Source organism: Cynocephalus volans, chromosome X, assembly GCF_027409185.1.
Source record: "Cynocephalus volans isolate mCynVol1 chromosome X, mCynVol1.pri, whole genome shotgun sequence".
Lineage (NCBI taxonomy): Eukaryota > Metazoa > Chordata > Mammalia > Dermoptera > Cynocephalidae > Cynocephalus > Cynocephalus volans.
The window spans coordinates 112830811-112858540 of NC_084478.1; the positions used below are offsets into that span (position 1 = coordinate 112830811).

General features: G+C 40.4%; 2 protein-coding genes across 2 annotated transcripts in view; both read right to left on the minus strand.

Moving 5' to 3' along the window:
- Positions 1-4428: 4428 nt before the first annotated feature.
- On the minus strand, positions 4429-5942 carry LOC134367442 (protein BEX2-like). The gene is made up of 3 exons (XM_063084199.1): positions 5851-5942; positions 5392-5476; positions 4429-5015 (listed from the first exon to the last, which is right to left on the minus strand). The coding sequence occupies exon 3, from the start codon at positions 5009-5011 to the stop codon at positions 4622-4624; it is 390 nt and encodes a 129-aa protein (XP_062940269.1). The 5' UTR covers positions 5012-5015; positions 5392-5476; positions 5851-5942; the 3' UTR covers positions 4429-4621.
- Positions 5599-27730, minus strand: part of NXF3 (nuclear RNA export factor 3) — a 49285-nt gene continuing 27153 nt past the window's right edge. Inside the window, 1 exon segment of the mRNA XM_063084747.1 lies at positions 5599-6143. Coding sequence (XP_062940817.1) covers positions 5599-6143 — 545 coding nt within the window.

Here is a 27730-nt window from a genome sequence, read left to right on the forward strand (position 1 = left end):
AAAAAGAGCTGGGTTTCTTGGCTCCATGGCCTGCGTGGTTTGTGGTATTCTCTCAATATGGAAAGTTCCAAGAGGTTGATGGGGAGAGGGGTGAGCTGTGGACCACAGAAAGGCTCTGGTGAGATGCACCATGGTGGTCACACAGTACAGGAGCAGATTTAAACAGAGTATCCCAGAAGTTCTGGGAAGACTGAATGGTGGATCCAGCCCTCACAAAATGATGGCTTTGCTCCCTAAAGCACGTCTCTTAAAAGTGAGCTCTAAATCAGTGGCAGTTTAAATTAGTGGTAAAAGTGCTGAACTAGGAGGTAGGAAACTGAGGTTCTAATCCCATCTTTTCATCACATTTCACTTTTCTGAAGTCTCAGGGGTTTGGGCTAAAAAATCAAGATTGCTCTGTCTACTTGCTGTGTCTCTGTGACCTCTCTAGATAGTGAAGTGAGCATGGACAAAAGTAAAACAATTTACTTTCTGGAGGTGAAACGGCACAGATGAAATCTTCTGAGTCATCCTCACCAGCAACTAAAGTAAAATCCACTCAGAAGGCTCAGAGCTAACATTTATTAAGCATTTGCTATGAACCAAACATTGTTCCAAACACTTGAGCACTCAGTTAATAGCAATTACATGAGTGGGCATTATTGTCACCCCCGAACAGATAGAAGGAGAAATGGAGTTGCAGAATGGTTAAGACACCTGCCCAAAGTCACAGAGTTAATACATGGTAGAACTAGGGTTTGAACCTAGACAATCAGGCACAGAGTCCAACCTCTTAACCCATTAGAACCTATAGTCTACCAAGAAGAAGATGGGAGTGCAGGACACCCAGCGTGTTCTGGCCCTGAAAGCTCTTGGCCATGGGTCTGGGAACGTTACAGACTAGCCCACTCTCTCCTCCCGAAAGGCTGCCTGCTTGAATCCGGGTTACCCAACACACTCTTCCCAGGTGGATGATCCATAGGTGGCTCATGTAGCCTGTGGCATGACACGGGGTCTTGGTACACTCCCCAACGGAGGCAAAGGTGGACTCTATTGTGGCCACAAACGGGAGATCAAAACTTCAAACGTTTTGCTAACATGAGATCAATCTCATCAGTCTTTTCCTTAGTATCAACTGCAAGTTCCACGCAGCCCTTCTACTCAGGCTCTTTGAATTCTTACTTCATGTCGCTTCCACCTTTTGGCCCTTCTGTCACCAAATCCCAGTTGGTGACACGAATCTGGGTCTCTAAGATGCAGACAAGGCAAGGCCCCCAAGGGGAAGAATAAGAGTTGTTTAAGGCAGGGAGGTGCTCAGAAGACTCAAATTCCTCTTGAAAAAGAAATGACCTTCTGCGGTGAAAGTGATTAATCCATAGTCAAACCAAAATAGTTTGTAAGCAGAGTCTGCTGAGGAGTTCCTAATTATGAAATATGAAAGAAAAAAAGTTCATTCTTCTGCTTTGGAATAACAAAAAGCCAATAAGGGGAAATTAAACTGATCATTAAAGAAGACCAAAAATAAATGTCCCTAAAACTTAATTTCCACTCGTTTTTTTTTTAATTCCCATAACTATAAACCAGTCAAACAGACCTTTAAAATGTTTTAATAGGAAAATTCCTGGGAGGGGAAGAGAAATCCTGGTGTCTTAGAGGTTCCAATTTAGCAGTTGGGAGAAGTGTTTTAGCAGCCCGCTATCCCCCCAGGATTGTGAAACTTATCAACACTCGTCTTGGTCCTGTGTCTTCACAAATGGTGAAGGAAGCCAGGCTGGGAAACCAGAGGCTATTTGCAAGGATAGAAAAATTCAGTTTTCTACTTTGAAGAGCAGATGAGCTTATTCCTGTACTAATGGGGGGTGGTTGCAGGTCCAGAGTCGAAGACACCAGCCAAGAAGAGAGCTGGAGTCAGCTGTTCTGTCACCCTGTGGTTTGGAAACCAGCCACTGCCCTTCCCATGTCTTAGATTTCCCTCTGGAAATCTGAGGTTTACATACTGTTCCCTCCCAAGGGACTAAAACGATTAAAGGCCTATTTTATAAAGAGCATAATCTGATTCTACTCACACAAAGAAGGTACTTCCCTAACCTCATCAATCCCTTCTTAGCCTGACCATGTATTCGTTCATCCAGTCAATAAACACTTAATAAAGCATCTCCAATGAGTGAAACATTCTGGGAGACACGAAGGCACTGTGCTTGGAGGCATAACCTCAATTTGATGCAGGTGGAAGCCAATGTGTGGGTTTATGCCAGAGGAGCCAAGCCCTCATCACCCAAGCCTGGAGCCCCAACCCCATTTCAACTGTCGAGGGGCCACACAGAGATGCCTGGGTCCTCCACCTCAGAGTCTTTTGTGAGACTGCAGCCAAGAAGTTGGCCAGGGACAGGGCTTTATCTGAAGACTACACTGGGGAAGTTTCCGCTTCCAAACTCACTTTTGTTGTTTTGACAGGATTCAGTTCCTCAAAGGTTATTGGACTGAAGGCTTCAGTTTTCCACTAGCTGTTGGCTTGAGAACACTCTCACTTCTTTGCTATACTTGCCTCCCCAACATGGCAGCTTGTTCCATCACAGACAGCAAAAGAAAGTAGGGGGAAGAGGAGAGGGAGTGAGAGAGAGAGTGAGTCTGCTAGCAAGATAGACGTCACAATCAGTTGTAACATAATTACAGAAGTGATGTCCCATCATTTTTGCTGTATTTTATCAATTAGAAGTAAGACTTAGTGATTTTGCCTACATTCATTAGGAGGAGTAATTAGAGCAGTCCATTGAAGTGGATTGAATGGCCACCCAAAGTTATTGAAGCTTAATCCCCACTGTAAATGTTTAGGGTGGGAAATCCTGTTATGGTAATTGAAAGGTGAGGCCTGAGGACCATGCCCTGCTGAATGGATAAATAATGGTGGTCATGAGTTTTGTTTTGAGGTCTTTAAGAGGAGAGCACCATGTGAGAAACTCTTCCTCTCTGCTCCACCATTTTCTGCCATATGAGACCCCTGCATTGCTGTAAAGCCACCACCAAAGAAGACTCTCACCAGATGTGTTCCCTGGACTTTGGACTTCCCATCCTCCAAAACTATAAGCAATAAATTTCATTTTCTCACAAATTACCTATTTCCAGGTATTTTGTTATAAACAACAGAAACGAACTGATACAGACATGAATATTGTATCCAAGGGTAGCTTGAAATCTAAATATCTGAGTTCTGTCTATGGGAATTTTTAAGTGTTTCCATTGCATTTGTTAGCTCACTGAAGAATTCTGGACCTGTTGTTAGCTTGTATTTCTTCTTAACACAAGTAATTCATGTTTTTCAAGAAAAATGCAGTTGAGTACAAAGAAAAAAAATCACCCAATATTCTATAAGAGGTAACCACTGTTAACTTTTTAATGTACATATTTTAAATTTAAATTTGTATGTAATAAATCGAAAGGTCTTTTTGCTGTTCTTATACTTTACATTTTAATGCTCTTTTCAACTGAATTCAGATATTCACCTTTATGTTCTTTTAGTTATTATGGTTCCTACTTAAGAACTGAGAAAATAATAAATATACACATACGAATAGACGTTTAGATATTAATGTGCATCAGAATAATCAAGAAAGCCTGCTAAAAATAAAATTTCTGGAAGCCCATTCAGCAGATTTAGGGTGGGACCCTTGATCTATGTATGAATCCGCATTTTCAAGAAAGTCCCAAGTGATTCTCACACAGGTGGCAGATTAGCATACTTTGAGAAACCCTGGGATATTACTAAATGAACCTAGTGTTCCTTTAGGAATTGCTAGTAATCTCTTTTTGAGATGTGAAGTTGCACATCCAAAGTTATTAATTCATTTAGGGACTGAACTGAGCCAAGATCTCAGAGCTCCTGACTTAGTCTTTATTAATTTTACTTTTAAGTGCCTACTTCTTGTCAGGCAGAAATTGCAGCATGACCAACAGGCTATTGCAATCCTGAGGGGAATAGAGAGTATGCTGGATTGGTGAGACCTATCTTTGGGCATTCTGCTAAATATATTAAGGGAAAATCTGATGGGGGTCTTGCATAATAGGTGAGGATGGATCACAGACTCATGACTCTGTTTCACAGTCATGTGAAGCTAAAGTCATCCCTGATTTATAGAAAAAAAATATCCGGCGTTTATTCAGCTAAGAGATGCAAATTTGGTCACCAAGTATTTATTAAGTGACCATACTGCTTTCATAAGGTCATTACAAATTGTTCCCATTTTTTCTCAAACTACAGAAAATATAAAGAATACATCAACCCATCTTACAGAAATGAGGCCCTATATTAATTATTTGGTATATTTTAATTTCAATCACTTTTCTCTTCATGTATTAAATAGTTAAATATAAGACTCTAAATAATAAAGGATAAATACAGAGAATGCTTTTTTAAATTGCTTTATTAACTTCACAATATATAATGAGCATCTTTTCATTTTATAGGTAAAACTCCCCTGCTGACAGAAACTTACAAATAGGGTAAAAAACACAACATTCAATTAGAAGCTGGTAATGGGAGACCCACAAGAAACAAGTAACATCAAAATGTTTACAAGAAAAGTCACAAACATGTAAGTTTTGGAAGCAGGTTTCTCCCTATAAACTTTAGGGAAAACATCAGGATTCAGGGCATAAGGCAAAACTCATCACGATGGTCATGGTGAGGGGGGTCAGTGCTAACTGCCCGCAGACTATGACTCAAGTGCTTTTCCCTCAGCTTTTCCTTGAGCTGCCTCACCTCCTCCCCAATCCTATCCGTATTGTCTTCTCTCATCCTTGCCTGTGGCTCTCCAAGCCTATGCATCACGTCCCATCTATACTGCAGGATGGGCTGCCTAACGCGGAACCGCCTACGATTTCCTCTAGGCACAGAGTATTCATCAGCTTCCAAAAGGAGGGCCAAGGGCTCTCCCCCTTTAGTAGCAACTGGCTCCTTTTCATCTTTTTCTTCATTTTTCTCGTTGGCATTTTCCACCTTGAGATTTTTTATCACTTCTTCCTCTTTGGATTCCATTACTCTTAGGAGACAAAAGGCGAGAGAAGGGACTGAATTTTTTGTGGGCAGTTCAGCACCAAGGGAAGAGGCCCTACTCCTCATTTTTCATTGAGTCCTGGATATCAATGTGTTTTGTTTTGTGTTTTCCATTTTTCCCACCTAAGAGGCTTCCTGCGCCCTCTAGGGCACCCCACCCCCCACCCCAGTCTAATCCCTCCCCCCTCCCTCTCGTTCCTCTCCCCTTCCTTTCCCCCAAACCCACCATTTTACCATTTTCACTACTCGTCCATCCATAGACCTCTGCAGGCACCAAAATGGAGGACAGATGATGGGGGAGCAGGGAAAGGGTCTCAGACCAGGCTCTGCATCCGCCCCCCATCAGTGTCCCTCGCACCAACCTGGGTCTATCCTTGCAGTCTCCTCCTCCTCCTCTTCTTGATTCTCGCCGCGAGGTGCGCCGCCGGGACACTTAGCCCCGCAGACCTGCAGACGGTCGGGGTGGGGGGAGCGGGGCCTGCTGAAGACGAACGCTCGGCGCCCACCCGCCGCCACCCGGCCCCTCCCCCGCCCGGGCCCTCTTCGCCGCCTCCCCCGAGCCCCAACCCTCAGCTGCCCCGACCCCCCGCTGTGTTCACCGATTTCCTGCAGGGAGTCGAAAGTGACTTCCCGTCGCTCTTGGTTGCTGTGCTGCCCCCCTGAAACCCCTGCCACCCCTTGATCCCCACGCCATTATGTTCCCAAGAATGCTGGGGTGTGGAGAAAGCTGCGGGACCCGCTGCTCTGTTCCCCTGCGTCCGCCGCGGGGGTGGGTAAGTAGCCGAAGCCCAGGGCTCCGCGAGCGGGGCCGGGGCCCTTACCTGCTCCGCTTTCCCCAGGCCCCGTGCCAGCCCGCCGTGCGCAGGGCAGCGGGGAGCTGGTAGCCAGACGGGAATGACGACTGCACCGAAGGCTGCGTCGTCGCTCTGCAGCTCCAGGTCACGTGAGGGCCGCGCGTCAGCGCCGAGCTCGCCCCCCAATTCAGGAGGCGAGTGCAGCAGGAACCCTCCCCCGCCCCCCGCCGCCTGCGCGCGCACAGCCTCCTTACCCCGGCCTGTCTGCGTGCGGGGCCTGAGCGCGCACAGCCCTGCCAGTCTTCTCGGTCCTCTCCAATCTGACAGCCCACAAGTGGCATCACCGTCTTACGGTTGGAGTTTGCCCCTCTCTGGTTACCAAGGAAAGTCTGTACCCCCATCCCTGGCTTTGGCCTTGGCCTTTTCTGCTTTCTTTCTTCTTCTCCCTGGCTGTATATATGCTTCCTAATTATTTCTCTACATTTCCTTTTCTAAAATAAGTATGCCTCAAAAAATTGAATATTATGAAATTTTATCTTCAAAGGAATTGCTTCCACCTGGGGAAGTAAGAAACAAACAAACAAACAAACAAACAAACACAACAAAAACGAAATCACTGTTTATATTCACCTGTACCACGCAGAAAATATTTTGTTTGGATTCCACACACCATCATTTTTAAAGCATTCTAGCTTGTTTGAAAATTTTATGGGGGAACAAAAAAGAAAGACTCTTCCTGAACACAGTCGGTATTATGAAAATGTTCTGTGAAATAAATTTTCAGAAGGAGCTACAGTAATGAGATGTCAGATCTTGGCCATTTTATGTAAATAACTTACCGTTTTTTCCTTCTGGGACAAATTTCAAGTTTTGTTAATAAACATTTCTATTTTATTCTATTATAATTAACATTCATTAAATATGGACAAGCATTTGCTAACAACTGATGTCATTTGCTGGAAATTAATGGCTATTACTATTGATGAAAAAGAAAGACCTGTAAGGCCAAGGCAGATTTAGGGATGCAGCGACAGTTAGATTATCCCTGACCTGGCGAGCAGTTGAGAAGGTGTGGGTCTTCCCACCACCATATTCCAGAGCCTCTCATTTCCTCCTTCAGTCTCCTGATTGTTGCTTACTCCAAAAATGTAGAAGGAGAGGTGACGAAGGTGGTGACCTTAGTAAATGCCTTTGGTTCTTTTCCTTCATTTCTTCCCCAAGTTCCCACCTAGTGACTCACGTCCCAGCAAAGATGAGAGGTCTGTTTCCATACTGGAAACCAGAATGGGGCTCTTCTACAACTCTGTGGTGGGAGATACCAAGAAGAGTGCAGAAGTAATTGTTGGGGTGGAAAGCCTCCAAAGACTTCCTGCTCTCTTCTCTTTTTTGCCTAGCCTAGGTAGAATCCTCTATGGGACCTTTCTATTATTTCTCACCTGGTTTTGGAAGTACAGACTGCTGGGACCCCAGCCTTAAGTGCTTTACTTCCAGATCACCCAGGAAGAGCCTAATCTTGCTGTAGGCTCACTATCTGCCAGTCCACATATACCCTCATAACCCAGGGCCTGAGGAACACTTTCCACTAACCATCTGAGTAAACTTGGTGTTTTCAACTCAGAGGTCTGTGAAACCCTTAAATGTTATTCAAAATTAACTGTGTGGGGAGGGCAGCAGTGCTATATTTACATTTTTCTGGAGAGAGGTGTCATTTTTCCTAGCTGATTCTCAAAAAAGAGCAGATTCTCAAAAGTGATTCCTTCCACCACAAAATGTTTGAGTCCCTGACCTACGCTCTTCTCTCTCTCTCTCTCTCTCTCTCTCTCTCATCACTTCTTCTCACCTTAGACTCCCCCTTTTTTCCCCTTTTATTCTACCCGTTGGCCAACCTAGAAACCTGGCAATCATCCTTGAATCCCTCTACATTTTCTCTCATCTTCAATTATTAACCAAGTCTGGTTAAGTCTCACTTTATATCTTTTTAAAGAAGCTTTATGAAGCTATCATAAAATTTTCCCACTTATTATGTACAGTTCAATAATTTTTAATATATTCATAGGTATATACAACCATCACCACAGTCAATTTTAGGACATTTTCATCACCTTGAAAAGAAACCCCATATTCTTTTCCTATCATTTCTCTATCCCCCAATCATCTCCAGGCCAAACAATAGCATATTTTCTGTCTCTGTAGATTTTTCTATTTTGGACATTTTATATAAATGAAATTGTATGATATGTGTTTTTTTTGACATTGGCTTCTTTCATTTAGCATAATGTTTTTAAGGTTCATGGTAACATTATGATTAATTGAGGACCTGCCAAACTGTTTTCCAAAGTAGCTGACCATTTTACATTCCTACCAGTAGTGTTTGAGGGTTCTGATTTCTTCACATTCTTGGCAACGCTTGTTATTATCTGAAATTTTGCTTCTAACCATTTTAAAGAGAGTGAAGTGGCATATTGTGGTTGTTTTGATTTGCATTTCCTGACAATTATTGATATTGGACATCTTTTCATGTGCTTATTGGATATTTGCATATCTTTCTCGGAGAAACAGCTGTTCAGATCCTTTGCCCATTTTTTATTTGTATTATATTTCTTTTATTATTGAGTTGTAAGAGTTTTTATGTATTCTAGATAGATATCCCATATCAGATATATGATTTGCAAATATTTTAACCCATTCTTTGGGTTGTTTTATCACTTTATTAATGGTGCGCTTTGAAGCACATAGTTTTTAATTTTGATGAAATTCAAATTACCTATTTTATTCTTCTGCTTTTGGTGTCATATCTAAGAATACTTTGCCTAATCCAAGGCTATAAATATTTATCCCTATGTTTTCTTCTAGAAGTTTTATAGTTATATCTCTTCTATTTAGGTCTTCAGTCCAGTTTGAGTTTATTTTTTATAAGGTGGGAAGTAAGAGTGTAACTTCATTCTTTTGCATGTGGCTATCCAATTGCTCCAGCACCACCACTTGTTGAAAAGACTATTCTTTCTCTACTGAATTGTCTTGCCATCCTTGTCAAAATTTAGTCCATAGGGTTAGAGTGTGGTGCTGGTAACAACAAGGTCATAGGTTCCCATCCCTGTACCAGCCAGCCACCATAAAAAAGAAAAATTCAGTCCATAGTAGTTATATGGTTTTATTCTTGGACCCTCAAAACTATTCCACTGATCTCTATGTCGCTTTGTGCCAATAGCAGTATCACACTGTTGTAATGACCATTGCTTTGTGATTAGTTTAGACATTGTGAAGTGTGAGTTCTAGTTTTTTGTTTTTTTTTTTTTTTTTTCAAAATTATTTTGACTATTCTGGGTCCCTTGAAATTCCATATGAATTGTAGAAGCAGCTTGTCAATTTCTACAAAGAAGTCATCTGGGATTCTGATATAGATTGCATTGAATTTGTAAATCAATTTGGTGGTCATTGTTATCTTAACAATATTAAGTCTTCCAATCTATAAACATGGGAGGTTTTTCCATTATATAGGTATTCCTTAATTTCTTTTAACAATATTTCCAAAAATCAGAGTATAAGTTTTGCACATATTTTGTTAAATTTATTCCTAAATATTTTATTCTTTTTCATACTATTGTGAATAGAATTGTTTTTGTCTTAAGTTTTTATTTTTTATTTTAATTTATGAGTAATAATTGTATATTTATGGGTACAATGTGATGTTTTAATAGATGTTTACACTGTGGAGTGATTAAGTCAAGCTAATTAATAAATACATAAATTCACATTTTTATCTTTTGTGCTGAGAACATTTAAAACATACTATTTTAGCAATTTTAAAATACACAATGTATTATTATTAATTATAGTCACCATTCTGAGCAATAAATCATTAAAGCTTATTCCTTCTATCTAACTGAAAGTTTGTGCCTTTTGATCAGCATCTCACCTTTCCCCATCCACCACCCTCCTTCAGCCTCTGATAACCACGATTCTACTCTCTACTTCTATGAGTTCTACTTTTTTTGATTCTACATATGAGTGAGATCATGTGGTATTTGTCTTTCTGTGTCTGGCTTAATTCATTTAACATAATACCCTCAAGGTTCACACATGTTGTTATAGATGACAGAATTCCCTTTTTTTTTAAGGCTGAATAGTATTCCATTCTGTATATATACCACATTTTCTTTATTCATTCATTCACTGATGTATGTTTAGGTTGCTTCCATATCTTAGGTATTGTGAATAATGCTGCAATGAAAACAGGAGTGCAGATATCATTTGACATACTGATTTATATGGAATTGTTTTCTTAATTTCATTTTTGGATTGTTCATTGGTAAATGTAGAGAAACATAATAGATTTTTTTTTTTGTATAATGATCTTATATCCTGCAACTTTGCTGAACTCATATACTAGTGTAATTTTTAGGGGATTTCTTATGATTTTCTATATATAAGATGATGTCATCTGCAAATAGAGATGGTTTTATTTATTTCTAATCAGGATGCTTTTTATTGCTTTTCACTCCCTAATTATTCAGATAGAAACTCCAGTGCAATGCTGATTAGGAGTGATGGGAGTAGAAATCATTGTCTTATACCTGATTTTAGGGGAAAAGCATTCAGTCTTTCACCATCAAGTATAATGCTAGCTTTGGAGTTTCTGTAAATGCCTTTTATCAGGTTGTGGAAGTTTCTCTCTACCTCTGGTTTGTTGGGTGATTTTATCAAGAAAAGTTGGAATTTGTCAAATGTTTTTTCTGCATCTATTGAGATGATCAAGTGATCTTTAAAAATTCTATTGATGTGATATATTTTAATAACTTATTTTTGTGTATTAAGCCAACCATGCATTCTTGAGATAAATCACTTTTAGTCGTGATGTATAATATTTCTATGTATTACCATATATTTTTCTAGTATTTTGTTGAAGATATTTGCATCCATATTCACAAAATATATTGGTCTGCAGTTTTCTATTCTTGTATGCCTTTGTCTTCTTTTAGAATCAGGGTAATAGGTAGCCTTATAAAATTAGTTGAAGTGTTCCCTCCTCTTCGTTTTTTAGGGGAAGACTTTGAGAAGGATAGCTTTTAACTTCTATAAGTGTTTGGTAGAATTCATCATTGAATCCATCCAGACCTGAGCTTTTTCTCTGCGGGTAGTTTTTTGATTACTAATTCAACCTCTTTGCTTTTTATAGGTCTATTCAGATTGTCTATTTCTTCTCGAGTGTGTTTTTCTAGAAATTTGTCCATTCTACCCAATTTATCTTATTTCTTGTTATAAAGTTGCTCATAGTGTTCCTTTATAATCTTTTTATTATTATTATTTCTGTAAGATTGTTAGTAATTTTTGCCTCTTCCATTTCTGATTCTCATAAATTGGGCCTTCTCCCTTTTTTAAAATTTTGTTGATCTTTTTAAAGAACCGTCTTGTGGTTTCATTAATTTTTTCTCTTTTTCTATTCTATAGTTCATTAACTTTTACTCTCATCTTTATTATTTGCTTCTTCTTACTTTGTGTTTAGTTTGCTCTTTTTTTTTTCTTCTGGTGTCTTTAGGTAGAAGTTTAGGTTGATTTCAGATATTTATTCTCTCATTATAAGCACTCCACCTCTAAGCACTTCTAAGCACCCTCAAAGCATTTCTTCAGCTGCATCCCCATAAGTTTTGATATGTTGTGTCCTCATTTTTATTTACCTTAAAATATTTTCTGATTTCCCTTTTTATATCTTCTTTGAACCATTGGTTTTTTAGGGATGTGTTAACTTCCGCATATTTGCGAGTTTCCGGAATGTTTTTCTGTTAATGAGATCTAATTTCATTCCATTGTGGTTGGAGAACATACTTTGCATTTTTCCTCTCTTTTTCAATTTATTGGATTTTCTTTTTGATGGCTGGCATCTTGGAGAATGTTCCATGTACACTTGAGAAGAAAAGTATTGTGTGTTGCTGAATGGCATACTCAACAAATATCATTTAAGCCTAGTTGGTTTATAATATTGTTTGTCTTCTGTTTCTTTCTTGATCTTCTGTCTAGTTGTTCCACTTATTATTGATAAAGCAATACTCATGTCAACTGCTTTTGTTGAATTGTCTACTTCCCTCTTCATTTCTGTCAGTTTTCACTTCATGTGTTTTGGTACTATTTTATTAGGTTTCTACATGTTTGTAGTTGTTATATTTTCCTGATAGATTGACCTTTTATTATTATTAAATATCTCTTTTTATCTCTACTAATAGTTTTTGTTTTATATTTTATTTTGTTTGATATTAGTACAGCCGCCCCAGCTCTGTTGTGGTAGCTGTTTGCATGAAATATCTTTTCCAACCTTTTACTTTCAATCTATTTGTATATTTGAATCTAAATAAAGTGTGTCTATTGTAGAAAGCATATAGTCATGGGTCCCTTAACAATGGGTATATGTTCTGAGAAATGCACCATTAGGCAATTTTGCTATTAAGCAAACTTCATAGTGTGTACTTACACAAACCTAAATGGTATAGCCTACTACACACCTAGGCTATGTAATATAGCCCATTGGTCTGACCACTTGTATATGTGGCCCTTCATTGATCAAAACATCATTATATGGCATATGACTGCAGTTGAATTTTGTATTTTTGTTTAGTGTGAAACGTCTGCCTTTTGATTGAATTGTTTAATATATTTATTGCTATTATTGACATAGTTAGATTTACATCTGCCATTTTATGTCTCGTTTCCTATGTGTCTAATGTCTTTTTTTTCTTTTATTTCTCCTTTACAACTTTGGCATGAAGTGAATATTTTCTATTGCAGCTTTTAAATAGTTTTAAGAGTTTTTTTCACTATAGTTTTGAAGGTTTTTTTAAATGATTGTTCTAGGGCATACCATATACTTCTTATCAAAATCAGCTGCTGTTTACAATAGATTAATTCTAGTGAGACATAAAATTGTTAATCCTATATAGCTCTGTCCTCTTCCCCCCATCAATGGTATTATTGTTATACATATTATATCTATTAATTTCACAAATCCGACAATATGTTGTTATAATTACTGATTTACCATCTATATTCATTTCCTAAGCCCAGCACAGGTTTGCTCATACTCACCTTCTTTGTGCTGTAACTGGCAAACATATTCCAAATAAAATACATTTCTATATATTATAAGCCAAGCTATCCATTATATACCTATTATTTTTATACAATTGCTCTATAAATAAATTAAAAGAAGACAGAAAAGAACTACACTTTTATACTGTCTTTCATAATTTACTAATTACCTTTACTGGTGCTCTTTGTTTTCTTGTATGTGTGGTTTCAAATTATCATTTGTGGTCACTTGTGTTCAGCCTGAAGAACTTCCTTATAAGGTGGATCTGCTGACAACAAATTCTCTTGGTTTTCTTTTATATGGTAATGTTTTCATTTTGCCTTTTTTTTCCCAAAAGTTAACTGCTTAGATGTAGGATTCTTGGTTGACAGGTTTTTTTTCCTTGAGCATTTTGAATATGTTATCCCACTTACTTCTGGCTTCCATTGCTTTTGCTGAGAAATGAGCTGCTAATTTTAATGGGTTCTCTTATAAATCAGGAGTCATTTTTTCCTTCTTTTTGCTTTGAATATTTTTACTGTAAGGTGTCTGTTTGTGGATCTCTTTGTGTTTATCTAACTTTGTTGTTGATCTTCCTGGATGTGTGTGTTAGTGCTTTTCAATAAATTTGGGAAATATTTAGACATTACTTCTTGAATATTTTTTATGCTCTTTTCTCTTCTCTCCTAGTGGTACTTTCACTATGCATATGTTAGTGTGCTTAATTGTGTCCTGCATTTCTCTGTGACTCTGTTCCCTTTTCCTTATTATTTTTCTCTCTTTTCTTTTGATTCCATAATTTTTATCAATCTATCTTCAAGTTTTCTTCTTCCACTTCAAGTCTACTGTTGAGCCCCTTTTATGACTCTTTCATTTCTTTCATTTTATTTATTGAACTTTTTGACTTCAGAATTTATATTGGGTTCTTTTATAATTTCTATCTCTTTATTGATATTCTACATTTAATGTGACATTTTCATCATACATTTGTTTACTTTTTTAATCATGCTTTAGTTCTTTGCACATATTTATAATGGCTACAGTAAGTGGTATCAGTATCCACCCACTGGCTAACCAAGAAACCTGTTCATTATCCTTGAATCACTCTACCTCACTCTTCACATTCAATTAAGAACCAAATCTGGCTAACTTTACTTCCTACATACTTCTGGGATGTTCAGTTTCTTTCCATTTCTTTTACCACCATAACCTCATACCTGAAATATTGGAACAGCTTCTTTTGTTATATTAATATGCAATAAATCTAATTTCGAACTTCAGTGGCAGGTAGCTGGGACCATAAGGAGAAATCCTGACTTTCTGCCCTTTTCGGGAAGAGAGCCCTCTGGCTACAAGCTGGAAAGAGGGTAATACCTGTGTTCTTGGCTGCAGCAGTCTCAAAATGAATGTTCAACTTGCTGAGCAGGGGCAGGGGAAAGGGGGCAGTCTTAATTCTAGTATCACAGGCTCTCAATTTTCTTACTAGATTTTCATAGATTTTCTTGAATAGATGTTTTTTTATTTGCTTTATGATCATTTATATGCCTTTAGGATCATTCCCAGAGGCTTTAAATGGCTGTTTTAAAAATAATTTTCACCAGTTTCACTAAGGAGTGGGTTTCTGGAGGTCCTTATGCTGCCATGTTGGAATTCAATCCTCTCTCTCTCCACACACACACACACACACACACACACACACACACACACACACACACACACACACACACACACACCCACACACACACACACACACACACACACACACACACATTTTTTCTAGGTTATCCAATTTATTGGCACATCATTTTTCATTATGTAATTGTCTCATGATCTTTTGTACTTCTGTCATATCGGTTGTAACGTCTCGTTTCATTTCTGATTTTATTTATTTGGGTCTTAACTCCTTTTTTGTTAGTTTAGGTAAAGGTTTGTCAATTTTGTTTATCTTTTCAAGAAAACAACTCAGTTTTGTTGATCTTCTATATCATTTTCCTAGTCTCTATTTTATTTATTTCCACTCTGGTCTTTGTTATTTTCTTTTTTGTGTGCTAAAATTGGGCTTAATTTTTCTTCTTTTTCTAGTTCTTTGAGGCAGAATGTTAAGTTGCTTGAGACCTTTTTTTTCTTTTTCAATGTAAGCATTTATTGCCATAAACTTCCCATTTATAACTTCTTTTGCTATATCCCATAAGTTTTGGAATGTTGTATTTTTATGTTCATTAGTTTCAAGGTAGTTTTTAATTGGGCTTTTAATTTCTTTATTGACCCATTGGTTGTTCAGGAGCATGTTGTTCAATTTCTATGTATTTGTGAATTTTCTGAAATTCCTCCTGTTATTGATTTCTAGTTTCCTGCAACTTCTGCCTTTACTTTGAGTTCAGGTGAGGCAATTGGATGGGCTCTGGTATTTTACAAGACCACTGGCTGAGATCTGCAATCTGGCTGAGCTACTAGATGAGCACCGCAGTGGCCTCTGATCATGCCTGGACATGTGTATTCCCTGGCCTGATGGTACCACTCTGAGTTCATCAGATAGACAGGGTTGCAGGAGGGGTCCTGAGGTTAGATAGAGTTGTTGATCAAGATAGACTCAAACGGCTGCTATGCTCAGTACGAATGCATGATTGAGGGAAGGGCTGACACAGGCAGAGTGAAATTGTTTTTCTTAGTCTTTACATGAGATTGTTATTCTGTTCTGTGGACTACACAGGTGACTCAGGCTTATTCCAGGTTTGGGGGGGGGCTTCATGTAGATGTTTTTATCCATGGGTAGTTGACAGTTGAACTTTCTGTGTGTGGCAGTGAAGCCTGGGAACTCCTATTTTGCCATCTTACTGATGTCTAGCTTTTATTTTAATTTCTAGATTAATATCTTGGGAATGTGTTTTTGATCTGGAGAAAGTGACTTCCTTTTTCTTATTTTAACATCTAAAACATGGTAATACAATCAACCATCCAGAAGAAAAACAATAGGGAAAAATTAATTACCTGAAAGTAAGGTGTATTATTGAGCTACAATAATAAAGGGTTTTTTTAATTTTTTTTTATTTTTTTTATTTTTTATTTTTTGGCCGGTAAGGGGATCGCAACCCTCGGCACCACGCTCAGCCAGCGAGCGCACCAGCCATCCCTATATAAGATCCGAACCCGCGACCTTGGCGCTACCAGCACCGCACTCTCCGAGTGAGCCACGGGGCCGGCCCTTAAATTTCTTTTTTAATTGATTTGATTTATTGAATCGAAATTGATTATACATATTTTTCAGGTTGAACATTGATATATGTTGATTAAATCAATATTACTAGCATATATATTGTTACAAATCATAATTATTCTTTATGCCCCTTGTCCAACCTCTCCCCTTCCCCCATTCCCTCCCCTTCCCCCCTATAATTGCCCTAGATTACTTCTCTCCTTCTAAAAGAATAATGGTTACTCTCTTAACTTGTTGCCTAGATGATCTGTCCAATGCTGAGAGATGTGATCAGGTCCCCCAATATTATCATAGAGCAGTTGCTTCTTCTGTCACTCTAGAATGTGCTCTGTGGAGAGAGACATCCTCTTCTTTTCTTTGTCTCTGCTGGTGACTCTTCTTGTGTGAATGCACTCCAGTGGCTGGTGGACCATCTGCTTGGTGGTTGTGTTGTCTAGCCGCTTTTGCATCAGCCATGGTTATTGTGGTGGTTGTGGTGGGCCACCCACATGGAGGTGCTGTTTTTGGCATGCTCATTGGCACTGGCGGTATGCCTGGTTGTGGGGTGTGTTTGGTTCCCTTCTCCATGCCTCTGGTCCCTGGGCAGGCCCCAAGGCACTGGCATCATGTGCCTGGTTGTGGGGAATGGGTCCGGTCCCCTTCTCCATGTCCCCAGTCCCTGGGTGGGCCCTGAGGTACTGGCGCAGTGTACCTGGTAGTGGTAGGGGGGTCCGTTCCCCTGCTCTAAGCCTCGGGTACCCAGGTGGGCCCTGAGGTGCTGACATTTTGTGCCTGGTGGGGGAGGAGGGTCCAGTCCCCTTCTGCATGCCTCTGGGCCAGGCAGGTCCCAAGGTGCTGGCAAGGTGTCCCTGGTTGTGGGAGAGAGTTCCAGTCCTTTTCTCCTTGTCTCAGGGCCCTAGGTGGGCCCTGAGGTACTGGCATGGTATGCCTTATTGGGGAAGGAGGGTCTGGTTCCTGGCTCCATGCCTCGGGTCACTGGGTGAGACCCAAGGTGCTGGTTTGGTGTACCTGGTTGTGGGAGAGAGGTCCGGTCCCCGTCTCCATGCCTCAGGTCCCCGGGCAGGCCCTGAGGCACTGGTATAGTGTGCCGGGTTGTGGGAGAGAGGACCATTTCCCTTCTCCATGCCCTGGGTCCCTGGGTGGGCTCCGAGGTGCTGGCATGTTGTGCCTGGTGTGGGAGGGAGGTCCGGTCCCCTTCTCCATACCTCAGGTCCCTGGGTGGGCTATGAGGTGCTGCCATGTTGTGCTTGGTTGCGGGAGGGTGGTCCAGTCCCTGACTCCATACCCCAGGGCCCTGGGTGGGCCCCAAGGGTGGGCTCTGAAGCTCTGGCGTGGTGTGCCTGGTTGTGGGAGAGCAGACCATTCCCCTTCTCCTTGTGCCAGGTCCCTGGGTGGTCTCCGAGTTGCTGGCTCAGTGTGCCTGGTTGTGGGAGAGAGGTCTGGTCCCCTTCTCCATACCCTGGGTCCCTGGGTGGGCCTCAAGGTGTTTGCGTGGTGTGCCTGGTTGTGGGAGAGAGGTCCAGTCCCCTTCTCCATGCCTCGGTTCCCCAGGCATGCCCCAAGGTGCTGGCATGGTGTGCCTGGTTGTGGGAGGGGGATCCACTCCCCTTCTCCATGCCTTGGATCCCTGGGCAGGCCCTGAAGCTCTGGCGTGGTGTGCCTGGTTGTGGGAGAGAGGACCATTCCCGTTCTTCTTGCACCAGGTCCCTGGGTAGGCTACGAGGTGCTGGCATGTTGTGCCTGGTTGTGGGAGAGAGGTCCCATTCCCTTCTACATGCCTCAGGTCCCTGGGAAGGCCCTGAGGCACTGGTGCAGTGTCCCTGGTTGTGGGAGAGCAGACCATTCCCCTTCTCCTTGTGCCAGGTCCCTGGGTGGTCTCCGAGTTGCTGGCATGGTGAGCTTGGTTGTGCGAGGGTGGTCCGGTCCCCAACTCCATACTCCGGGTCCCTGGGTGGGCCGCAAGGCGCTGGCTCAGTGTGCCTGGTTGTGGGAGAGAGGTCCAGTCCCCTTCTCCATGCCCTGGGTCCCTGGTTGCGCTCCAAGGTGCTGGCGTGGTGTGCCTGGTTGTGGGAGGGGGGTCCAGTCCCCTTCTCCATGCTTCAGGTCCCCAGGCTGGCCCCGAGGCACTGGTGAAGTTTGCCTGGAAGTGGGAGTGGGGTCCGGTCCCCAGATCTAAGCCTCCAGTTCCCAGGCAGGCCCCAAGGTGCTGGTCGTGTGCCTGGGCCAGAACTTAATTTTTTGTCCTTTGCTTGTAACACGGGGGAACTTCCTGTGGTAACCAATACTTGGGCTGTGCGGTTGCTTAAATTGCTACTTTGCTGCTGCTTCCCTAGGGAAGGCTTTTTGTGCAGCTGAGGGTTTAATGGTTGACCCTATAGGTACTTCCAGCTCTCCAGAGACCTGGTGGATCTGTGTTCTGTAGAATCACTGATCTGGGCATGAGTTTTTTCATCAAACTGCACCCCATGCAATTCTGCATTCCTGACCGGACTCCTGTGAGTGGTCCTGTGCTGACTGAGTGGTGGATCAGCTGTCCTTGATGTGTCCCAGTGTACCCCTGGTGGGCCTGTCTCCCCCACTGCCCATGCTGCAAACACTTCCCATGGGATCGGCCCTGCGCCTGTCCCTTGCACTGACTCACTGACCTCTGAGTGGCTCCCTTTTTTCAATTGTTCTGCCTCCTCGCTCCTGCGTGGTTCCGTGGGAACCCTATTAGCATTCTTGCTGTCCTGGGGGCCACGAAGGCCTTCTTCTCTCCTGCTGCCTCCTAGTGACTCCATCTGAAGGGCACAGCTGCCGCTTCTGCCGGCTCCTGCTCTATGCGCTTATCAGCTTGAGCCTTAAAGCAGCAGCGGCCCGAAATGATCAGAGCAACTTTTTCTTTCTCTCATCGTAGTTTCTCCTGCCTTCATGAACTCCGTAGGTCTCTCCTCCTCTTCCCCTGAGCTCCAGCATCCCCGGCTTGGCTGATGTTACGTTTTTATAGTTGTAAATTTGGTTGATTTGTGGGAGAGAGTGAGGCTGGGAACCGTCTATTCCGCCATCTTGTTTGGATCTCTACAATAACAAAGTTTTAGATACCAGAATAAGAGTGACAAATAACAGAAAAAGCAATACTAATCAACACACGCAAATATTTTTAAGTATGTAGTATTCATTAAATATAAAGTTTTATATCAGTAGAGAAGCATGCAGTACTTTAGAAACAGTGTTGGAAAAATTTGCAAAGATTGATATGAGCCTTACTTTCTGATAAAGTAAATTTAATAAGGATTAAAGATTTAGAGGTAAAACTAAAATATTAATGGAGTAGAAGAAAATATACATATTTTAATTCACAGAATGGGGAAGATGCACAAAAGCTTAGTATAAATTATTTTACAGAATATATACAAAGATTTCTACATATCAATAAGAAAAAGTTAAATAATACAATTATAAAAATGGGCAAAGGTTATGAATATTAAGGGCAGAGAAAATACAAGTGACCGCCTCACTTGTAATCATGGAGTTGCAAATTTAGACAAGATGAAATTCCATTTTTCTTCCATCAAATTGGCAAACTTTTAATTTAAGCTTTAGGGCTTGTTATGGGCTAATCTGTTTCCCCCAAAATGTATATGTTGAAGTATTGACTCCCCTGTACCTCAGAATATGACTACTTGGAGATAGTGTCTTTAAGTTTGAATTAAGTCGTTAAGGTTGGCCCTAATATAATGTGACTGGTGTGCTTATAAGAAGATATTTTTACACAGACACAGGTACAGAGGGAAAACATGTGAAGATACAGGGACAAAAATGGTATCTACAAGTCAAGGAGAGAGACCTCAGAAGAAAACAACTCCAATGACAGTTTTTTTTTTTTTTTGACACTTTGATCTCAAACTTCTAACCTCCAGAATTGTGTGACAATCAATTTTTGTTGTTTAAGCCACCCCGTCTGTGGTAGTTTGTTATGGCAACCCTAGCAAACTAATAGAAGCCCAATCTCCTCTTCTACGAAGTTCTTAAAAAGGGAAAAGGAAAAATAGGAAATATTTATTGAGTGAAGGTGTTAAGTGCTAGTGTATCTCACACCTTATGTATAGAATTTCAAACTTTAAAAAAATGAGCCCAATATATAAAAAGCTTCTTTATTATATTAACAATCATAAAATATGAAAGTGAAGAAAAACTTAAAAAAGAACTGTTTGACATTTTTCATCTTACCTCACTTATATGTTTTATAACTTTGAGCATTGACCCTGAAGTTTTTGTTGTTGATATTTCTAGTGGCTTGATATAGTATGGATATATTTGTCCCCAGAAAGCTCATGTTGAAATCTGATTCCTCATGAATAGATTAATGCCCTCCCTGGGAGTGGGGAGTGAGTGAGTTCTTCCCCTATTAATTCCAGAGAGAGCTGGTTCTTAAAAGGAGCCTAGCACTTCTCCTCCCTCTCTCATGCTTCCCCTCTCACCATGTGATCTTTCGCCCACTGGCTGCTGCTGAATTCTTCCACGAGTATAAGCAGCCTAAGTCCCATGACAGATACAGCTGTCCCAGAATTGTGAGCCAAATAAACCTCTTTAAAAAAAAAAAATATGTTACCTAGTCTCAGGTATTTTGTTATAGCAACACAAAAATGGATTAAGAGTGAAATTTGATACCAAGGAGTGGGGTGATGCTATACAGATACCTGAAAATGTGGAAGTGGCTTTATAACTAGGTAATGGGCAAAAGTTGGAGGAGTTTGGGGGACTCAGAAGACAAAAAGATGAGGGAAAATTTGGAACTTTTTAGAGTCTGGTTAAATGGCTGTGACCAGAGTGCTGATAGAAATGTGAACAATAAAGGCCATGCTGATGAGGTCTCAGGTAGAAATGAGAAACTTATTGGAAACTGGACAAAAGATCGCCCTTGCTCCACCATAGTAAGGAACTTGGCTGCATTGTGTCCATGTGCTAGGACTCTGCGGAAGGTGGGACTTAAGAGTTATGAATTGGAATATCTTGCAGAAGAAATTTCTTTCTTTTTTATTAAAGCATGATTGACTATACATATTTGGGGGGTGTAATATTGACTACCATTATTTCTGTACAATATGTAATGATCAAATCAATATTATTAGCATATTCATTTTTTTACAAATTGTAGTTATTCTTTGTGCCCCTTACCCAGTTTCACCCTGAAACCCTTCTTCCTCCCCCTCTCCCACCTCTAGTAACCATAGATTTGTTCTCTCCTTCTGGAAGTTCAACATATTATTGTGGTCTTTCGTTCTTTCTTTTCTTTCTTTCTTTCTTTCTTTCTTTCTTTCTTTCTTTCTTTCTTTCTTTCTTTCTTTCTTTCTTTCTTTCTTCTCTCTCTCTCTCTCTCTCTCTCTCTCTCTCTCTCTCTCTCTCTCTCTCTCTCTCTCTCTCTCACTCTCTCCCTCCCTCCCTCCCTCTCCTCTTTGTTTCTTAGCACTCACTTGTGACTGAGGATACGTGGTATTTCTCTTTCTATGTCTGGCTTATTTCACTTAATATTCTTGAAGCTCATCCATGTTGCTGAAAGTGGTGGAATTTCATTTTTTCCTATGGCTGAGTAGTATTCCATTGTGTATATATAGCATATTTTCATTATCCAGTCATCTGTCAATGGACATTTAGGTTGGTTCCATATTTTGGATATTGTAAGTAGAGCTTCAGTGACTGTGGGAGTGCAGGTATCCCTTCAAACTGATGATTTCCGTTCCTTTGGGTATATACCCAGAAGTGGGATTGTTGGTGTAGTGGATTGAATTATGTCCCCCCAAAATTCACTGAAGCTTCAATTACGTACCCCAACTTTTATGTATTAGAAATTTGGTCCCCACTGTGGCTGTTAAGAGGGTGGGAAATCCTATTATGGTAATTGATTGAAAAGTGGAGCCTTGAAGAGGTGATTAGATTGTAGGACAGTGCAGTAGTGAATGGATTAATAATGATGGTTCTGAGGGGCATGGTTCTGAGGGCTTTAAAAGAAGAAGAGAGTCTCTCTCTTACTCTATCTCTGCTCTCTGGTTTCACCATCTTGCAGTGTGAGACCCCTGGATGGACTTTGGACTTCCCAGCCTCCAAAACTATAAGCAATACATTTTATTTTCTTTATTATCACCCATTTCTGTGTATTTTGTTATAAGCAACAGAAATGGACTAATACAGTTGGATCATATAGTAGTTCTATCTGTACTTAGTTATTTGAGAAACCTCCATATGGTTTTCCATAATGGCTGTACTATTTTAGTCCCACCAACAGTGCAGAACAGTTTCCCTTTCTGCACATCCTGACCAGCATTTGTTATTCTCAGTCTTTTTAATAATGGCCAGTCTAACTGGGGTGAGGTGATATCTCAATGTGGTTTTGATTTGCATTTCCTGATGATTAGTAGTGTTGAGCATCTTTTTATGTACCTTTTGGCCATTTGTATGTCTTCCTTTGAAAAAATGTCCATTCATCTCCTTTGCCCATTTTTTAATTGGACTATTTGGGGGTTTTGCTGCAAGTTGTTTGAGTTCCTTGTGTATTCTGGATATATTAATCCCTTTTCAGATGCATAATTTGGAAATATTTTTTCCCTTTCTGTAGGTTGTCTTTCTACTCTGTTGATTGTTTCATTTGCTGTGCAGAAGATTTTTAGTTTGATATAATCCCATTTGATTTTTTTTCTTTTGTTGCTTATGCTTTTGGGGTCTTACTCATAAAGTATTTGCCCAGTCCCACTTCCTGGAGTGTTTTCCCTATGTTCTCTTTTAGTAATTTTATGTTGTTGGGTCTTTATTGATGGCGTTGCATGGCTGCTTTTAATTGCGTTTAGTAAAGTGACAGAAAGGAGAAATTACCTAAAGACAGAATTTATAATTAAAAGGGAAGCAGAGCACAAAGATTCGGAAAATCTGCAGCAACCTGGCTCTGTGGTAGAGAATGAGAGCATTTTCAGGAGAAAAATTCAAGCATGCAGCAGATGGACTCGTCTCTAAAGACATTAGCATGGCTATGAAGCAGCCAAGTCAACGAGAGAAAGGCCCTGAAGGCATTTCAGAAGTCTCCAGGGTGTCACCCCTCCTATCACAGACCCAGAAGCTTAGAAGGATGAAATTATTCCAGGGGACAGACTATGGGTGCCACTGCCCTGCACCTCTGGGAACACTGCTCCCTGGATAAAGCTGCCTTGCCTCAAGCAGTTCCAAGTGTGGTTCATGCAGCACCTCATGATAGTGCAAGCTGAAGCTTTGGCCATGTCCATATTGAATATTAAGTCTGTAGGCTGTCAGAATGCAAGAGCAAGGGAGGTACGGCAGCTTCCACCCAGATTTCAGAGGACATATAGAAAAACCTGGAGGTCCAGGCAGAGACCTTCCACATGGGAATAGCCACTGCAAAAGTCAGCTACTAGAGCAATGCAGAGCAGAAATGTGGGGTCGGAGCTCCCACAGAGAGTCACCACAAGAGCAATGCCTAGACAATTCATGGGAGTAGGGCAGCCGCCAGGACCCCAGAGCTGTAGGGCCATTGGCAATTTGCAATGCCAACCTGGAAAAGCTGCAGGCACCAATGCAACCACTTGGGTTGCTACCAGCAGAGCCATGGGGGTGGGGCTCTCCAATGCTTTGAGGGCCCAAATTCCCCACTGTGCCCAGGATGCAGGACTTGGAGTCAAAGGAGATTTATTTTGGAGCTTTAAGATTTAATGTCTACCCTGCTGGGTTTTGGACTTGTTTGGGGCCCATTCCTCCTTTCTTCTGGCCTAATCCTCCCTTTTGGAGTGGGAATGTGTACTCCATGTCTTTTACAGCACTGTATCTTGAAAGTAGATAAATTTGTTTCTGATTTTTACAGGTTCACAGCTGGAAGGAGTTTTGCTAGACTTTGTAGAACAAGCTAAGGCTTTGGGGACTGTTGGAATGGAATGATTGTATTTGATAGAGTTTGGATGTTATTGTCCCTCGAAACTCATGTGGAAATCTGATCCCCAATGTGGTAGTGTTGGGAGCTGTTTGAATCATGGGGGCAGATCCCTCATGAGTGGATTAATGCTCTCCCTGGGGGTGAGGGTAGTGAGTGAGTACTCACTCTGTTGTTTAAAAGACTCTGGCACCTCCCTTCTCTCTCTCTTGCTTCCTTTCACCATGTGATTTGCTTGTACCCGCTGGCTGCCTGCCACTTTCCACCACTAGTAGAAGCAGCCTGAGGTCCATGCCAGATGCAGCTGTCCCAGAATCGTGAGCCAAATTAACCTCTGTTCTTTATAAATTACCCAGTTTTAGGTATTCTGTTATAGCAACACAAAAATGGACTAATACAGTATTTGAGAGGTACATTAATTTGGGGGGTTCAGGGGTGGAATGATATAGTTTGGACATGTTTCCCCCTCAACTTTGTCCCCCCCAAAGCTCATATTGAAAGCAGATCCCCAGTGTGGCAGTGTTAGGAGCTGTTCGGGTCGTGGGGGAAGGTTGCTCATGAACAGATTAATGTCCTTCCTCGGAAGGAAGTGTCTCTTTTTTCTGATTATCTTTAGGAGGTATGAGGAGAGGCTCCCCTTGATAAAGGTACTGTTGATTCTTAGTTACAAGGGTATCCTATGAAGAAAATAATTTCTTTTAAAATTATCTCTTTATCACACATGTATAGCTGTTTAGTGCTTCTACTCTTTTTTAGTTTTAGATATTTTCTAATTTACATTATAATATTTTTGTTTTAGCTGTGAATCATTAAAAGTACGTGTTTTTCACATGGAAATTAAACAGCATTCTACTTAATGACATATGGGTCCAAGAAGAAATCAAGCAGGAAATCAAAAAATTTATTGTAACTAATGAAAACAATGATACATCATACCAAAACCTGTGGGATACTGCAAAAGCAGTATTGAGGGGGAAATTTATTGTATTAAATGCTCACTTCAGAAGAATGGAAAGATGGCAAGTGAACAACCTAACACTTCACCTTAAAGAACTAGAAAAACAAGAACAATCCAAACCTAAAGTTAGCAGACGGAAAGAAATCATTAAGATCAGAGCAGAACTGAATGAAATTGAAAACCAAAAAACAATTCAAAAGATCAACGAATCAAAAAGTTGGTTTTTTGAAAAGATAAATAAAATTGACAAACGATTAGCATGGCTAACAAAAAAAAAGAAGAGAGAAGACTCAAATAACCAAAATTAGAAATGAAAAAAGCTATATTACAACTGATTCATCTGAAAAACAAGGAATCATTCGAGACTACTATAAACAACTATATGCCAACAAATATGAAAATCTGGAGGAAATGGATAAATTTCTGGACACACACAAGCTCCCAAAACTGAACCATGAAGACGTAGAAAATTTGAACAGACCAATAACAATAAAGGAGATTGAAGCTGTTATCAGAAGGCTCCCAACAAAGAAAAGCCCAGGACCAGATGGATTCACAGCAGAATTTTACCAAACATTCAAACAAGAATTGACACCGATTCTTTACAAACTATTCCAAAAGATTGAAATGGACGCAAATCTCCCAAACTCATTCTATGAAGCAAACATCATCCTGATACCAAAACCAGGTAAAGATATAACCAAAAAAGAAAACTACAGGCCGATATCCTTGATGAATATAGATGCAAAAATCCTCACTAAAATACTAGCAAACAGAATACAGCAACACATACGTAAAATTATTCATCATGATCAGGTGGGATTCATCCCAGGGATGCAAGGTTGGTTCAACATACGCAAATCAATAAATGTGATACACCGTATTAATAAAGTCAAACACAAGGACCATATGATCATCTCTATAGATGCTGAAAAAGCATTTGATAAAGTTCAGCACTCATTCACGACAAAGACCCTCTACAAGTTAGGTATAGAGGGAAAGTATCTCAACATAATTAAACCCATATATGACAAACCCACTGCCAATATCATCCTGAATGGGGAAAAGCTGAAAGCTTTTCCTTTAAGAACAGGAACTAGACAAGGATGCCCACTCTCACCACTCCTATTCAACATAGTGTTGGAAGTACTAGCCAGAGCAATCAGAGAAGAGAAGGAAATAAAGGGCATCCAGATTGGAAAAGATGAAGTCAAACTGTCCCTGTTTGCAGATGACATGATCCTATATATCGAACAGCCTAAAACCTCTACAAAAAAACTGTTGGAATTGATAAATGATTTCAGCACAGTAGCAGGATACAAAATCAACACACAAAAATCAGTAGCATTTCTTTTCTCCAATAGTGAACATGCAGAACGAGAAATCAAGAAAGCCTGCCCATTTACAATAGCCACCCAAAAAATAAAATACTTAGGAATTGAGTTAACCAAGGAGGTGAAAAATCTCTATAATGAGAACTACAAACCACTGCTGAGAGAAATCAGAGAGGATACAAGAAGATGGAAAGATATCCCATGCTCTTGGATTTGAAGAGTCAACATAGTGAAAATGTCCATACTACCCAAAGTGATATACAAATTCAATGCAATCCCCTTCAAAATTCCAATGACATTTTTCTCAGAAATGGAAAAAACTATCCAGACATTTATATGGAACAATAAAAGACCACGCATAGCCAAAGCAATGCTGAGCCAAAAAAATAAAGCTGGAGGCATAACACTACCTGACTTTAAGCTATACTACAAAGCTATAATAACCAAAAAAGTATGGTACTGGCATAAAAACAGACACACTGACCAATGGAATAGAATAGAGAATCCAGAAATCAACCCACACGCTTACTTCCATCTGATCTTTGACAAAGGCACCAAGCCTATTCACTGGGGAAGGGACTGCCTCTTCAGCAAATGGTGCTGGGATAACTGGATATCCATATGCAGGAGAATGAAACTAGATCCATACCTCTCACCGTATACTAAAATCAACTCAAAATGGATTAAGGATTTAAATATACACCCTGAAACAATAAATCTTCTTAAAGAAAACATAGGAGAAACACTTCAGGAAATAGGAGTGGGCACAGACTTCATGAATACGATCCCAAAAGCACGGGCAACCAAAGGAAAAATAAACAAATGGGATTATATCAAACTAAAAAGTTTCTGCACAGCAAAAGAAACAATGAACAGAGTTAAAAGACAACCAACAGCGTGGGAGAAAATATTTGCAAAATATACATCTGACAAAGGATTAATATCCAGAATATATAAGGAACTCAAACAACTTTACAAGAAGAAAACAAGCAACCCAATTAAAAAATGGGCAAAAGAGCTAAGTAGGCATTTCTCTAAGGAAGATATACAAATGGCCAACAGACATATGAAAAAATGCTCAACATCGCTCAGCATCCGGGAAATGCAAATCAAAACCACATTGAGATACCATCTAACCCCAGTTAGGATGGCTAAAATCCAAAAGACTCTGAACGATAAATGCTGGCGAGGTTGCAGAGAAAAAGGAACTCTCATACATTGTTGGTGGGACTGCAAAATGGTGCAGCCTCTATGGAAAATGGTATGGAGGTTCCTCAAACAATTGCAGATAGATCTACCATACGACCCAGCTATCCCACTGTTGGGAATATAGCCAGAGGAATGGAAATCATCAAGTCGAAGGTATACCTGTTCCCCAATGTTCATCACAGCACTCTTTACAATAGCCAAGAGTTGGAACCAGCCCAAATGTCCA

What these genes read in the sequence shown, in the direction of transcription:
- LOC134367442 (XM_063084199.1), bottom strand. Translation starts at nt 5,011, where the DNA reads ATGGAATCCAAAGAGGAAGAAGTGATAAAAAATCTCAAGGTGGAAAAT.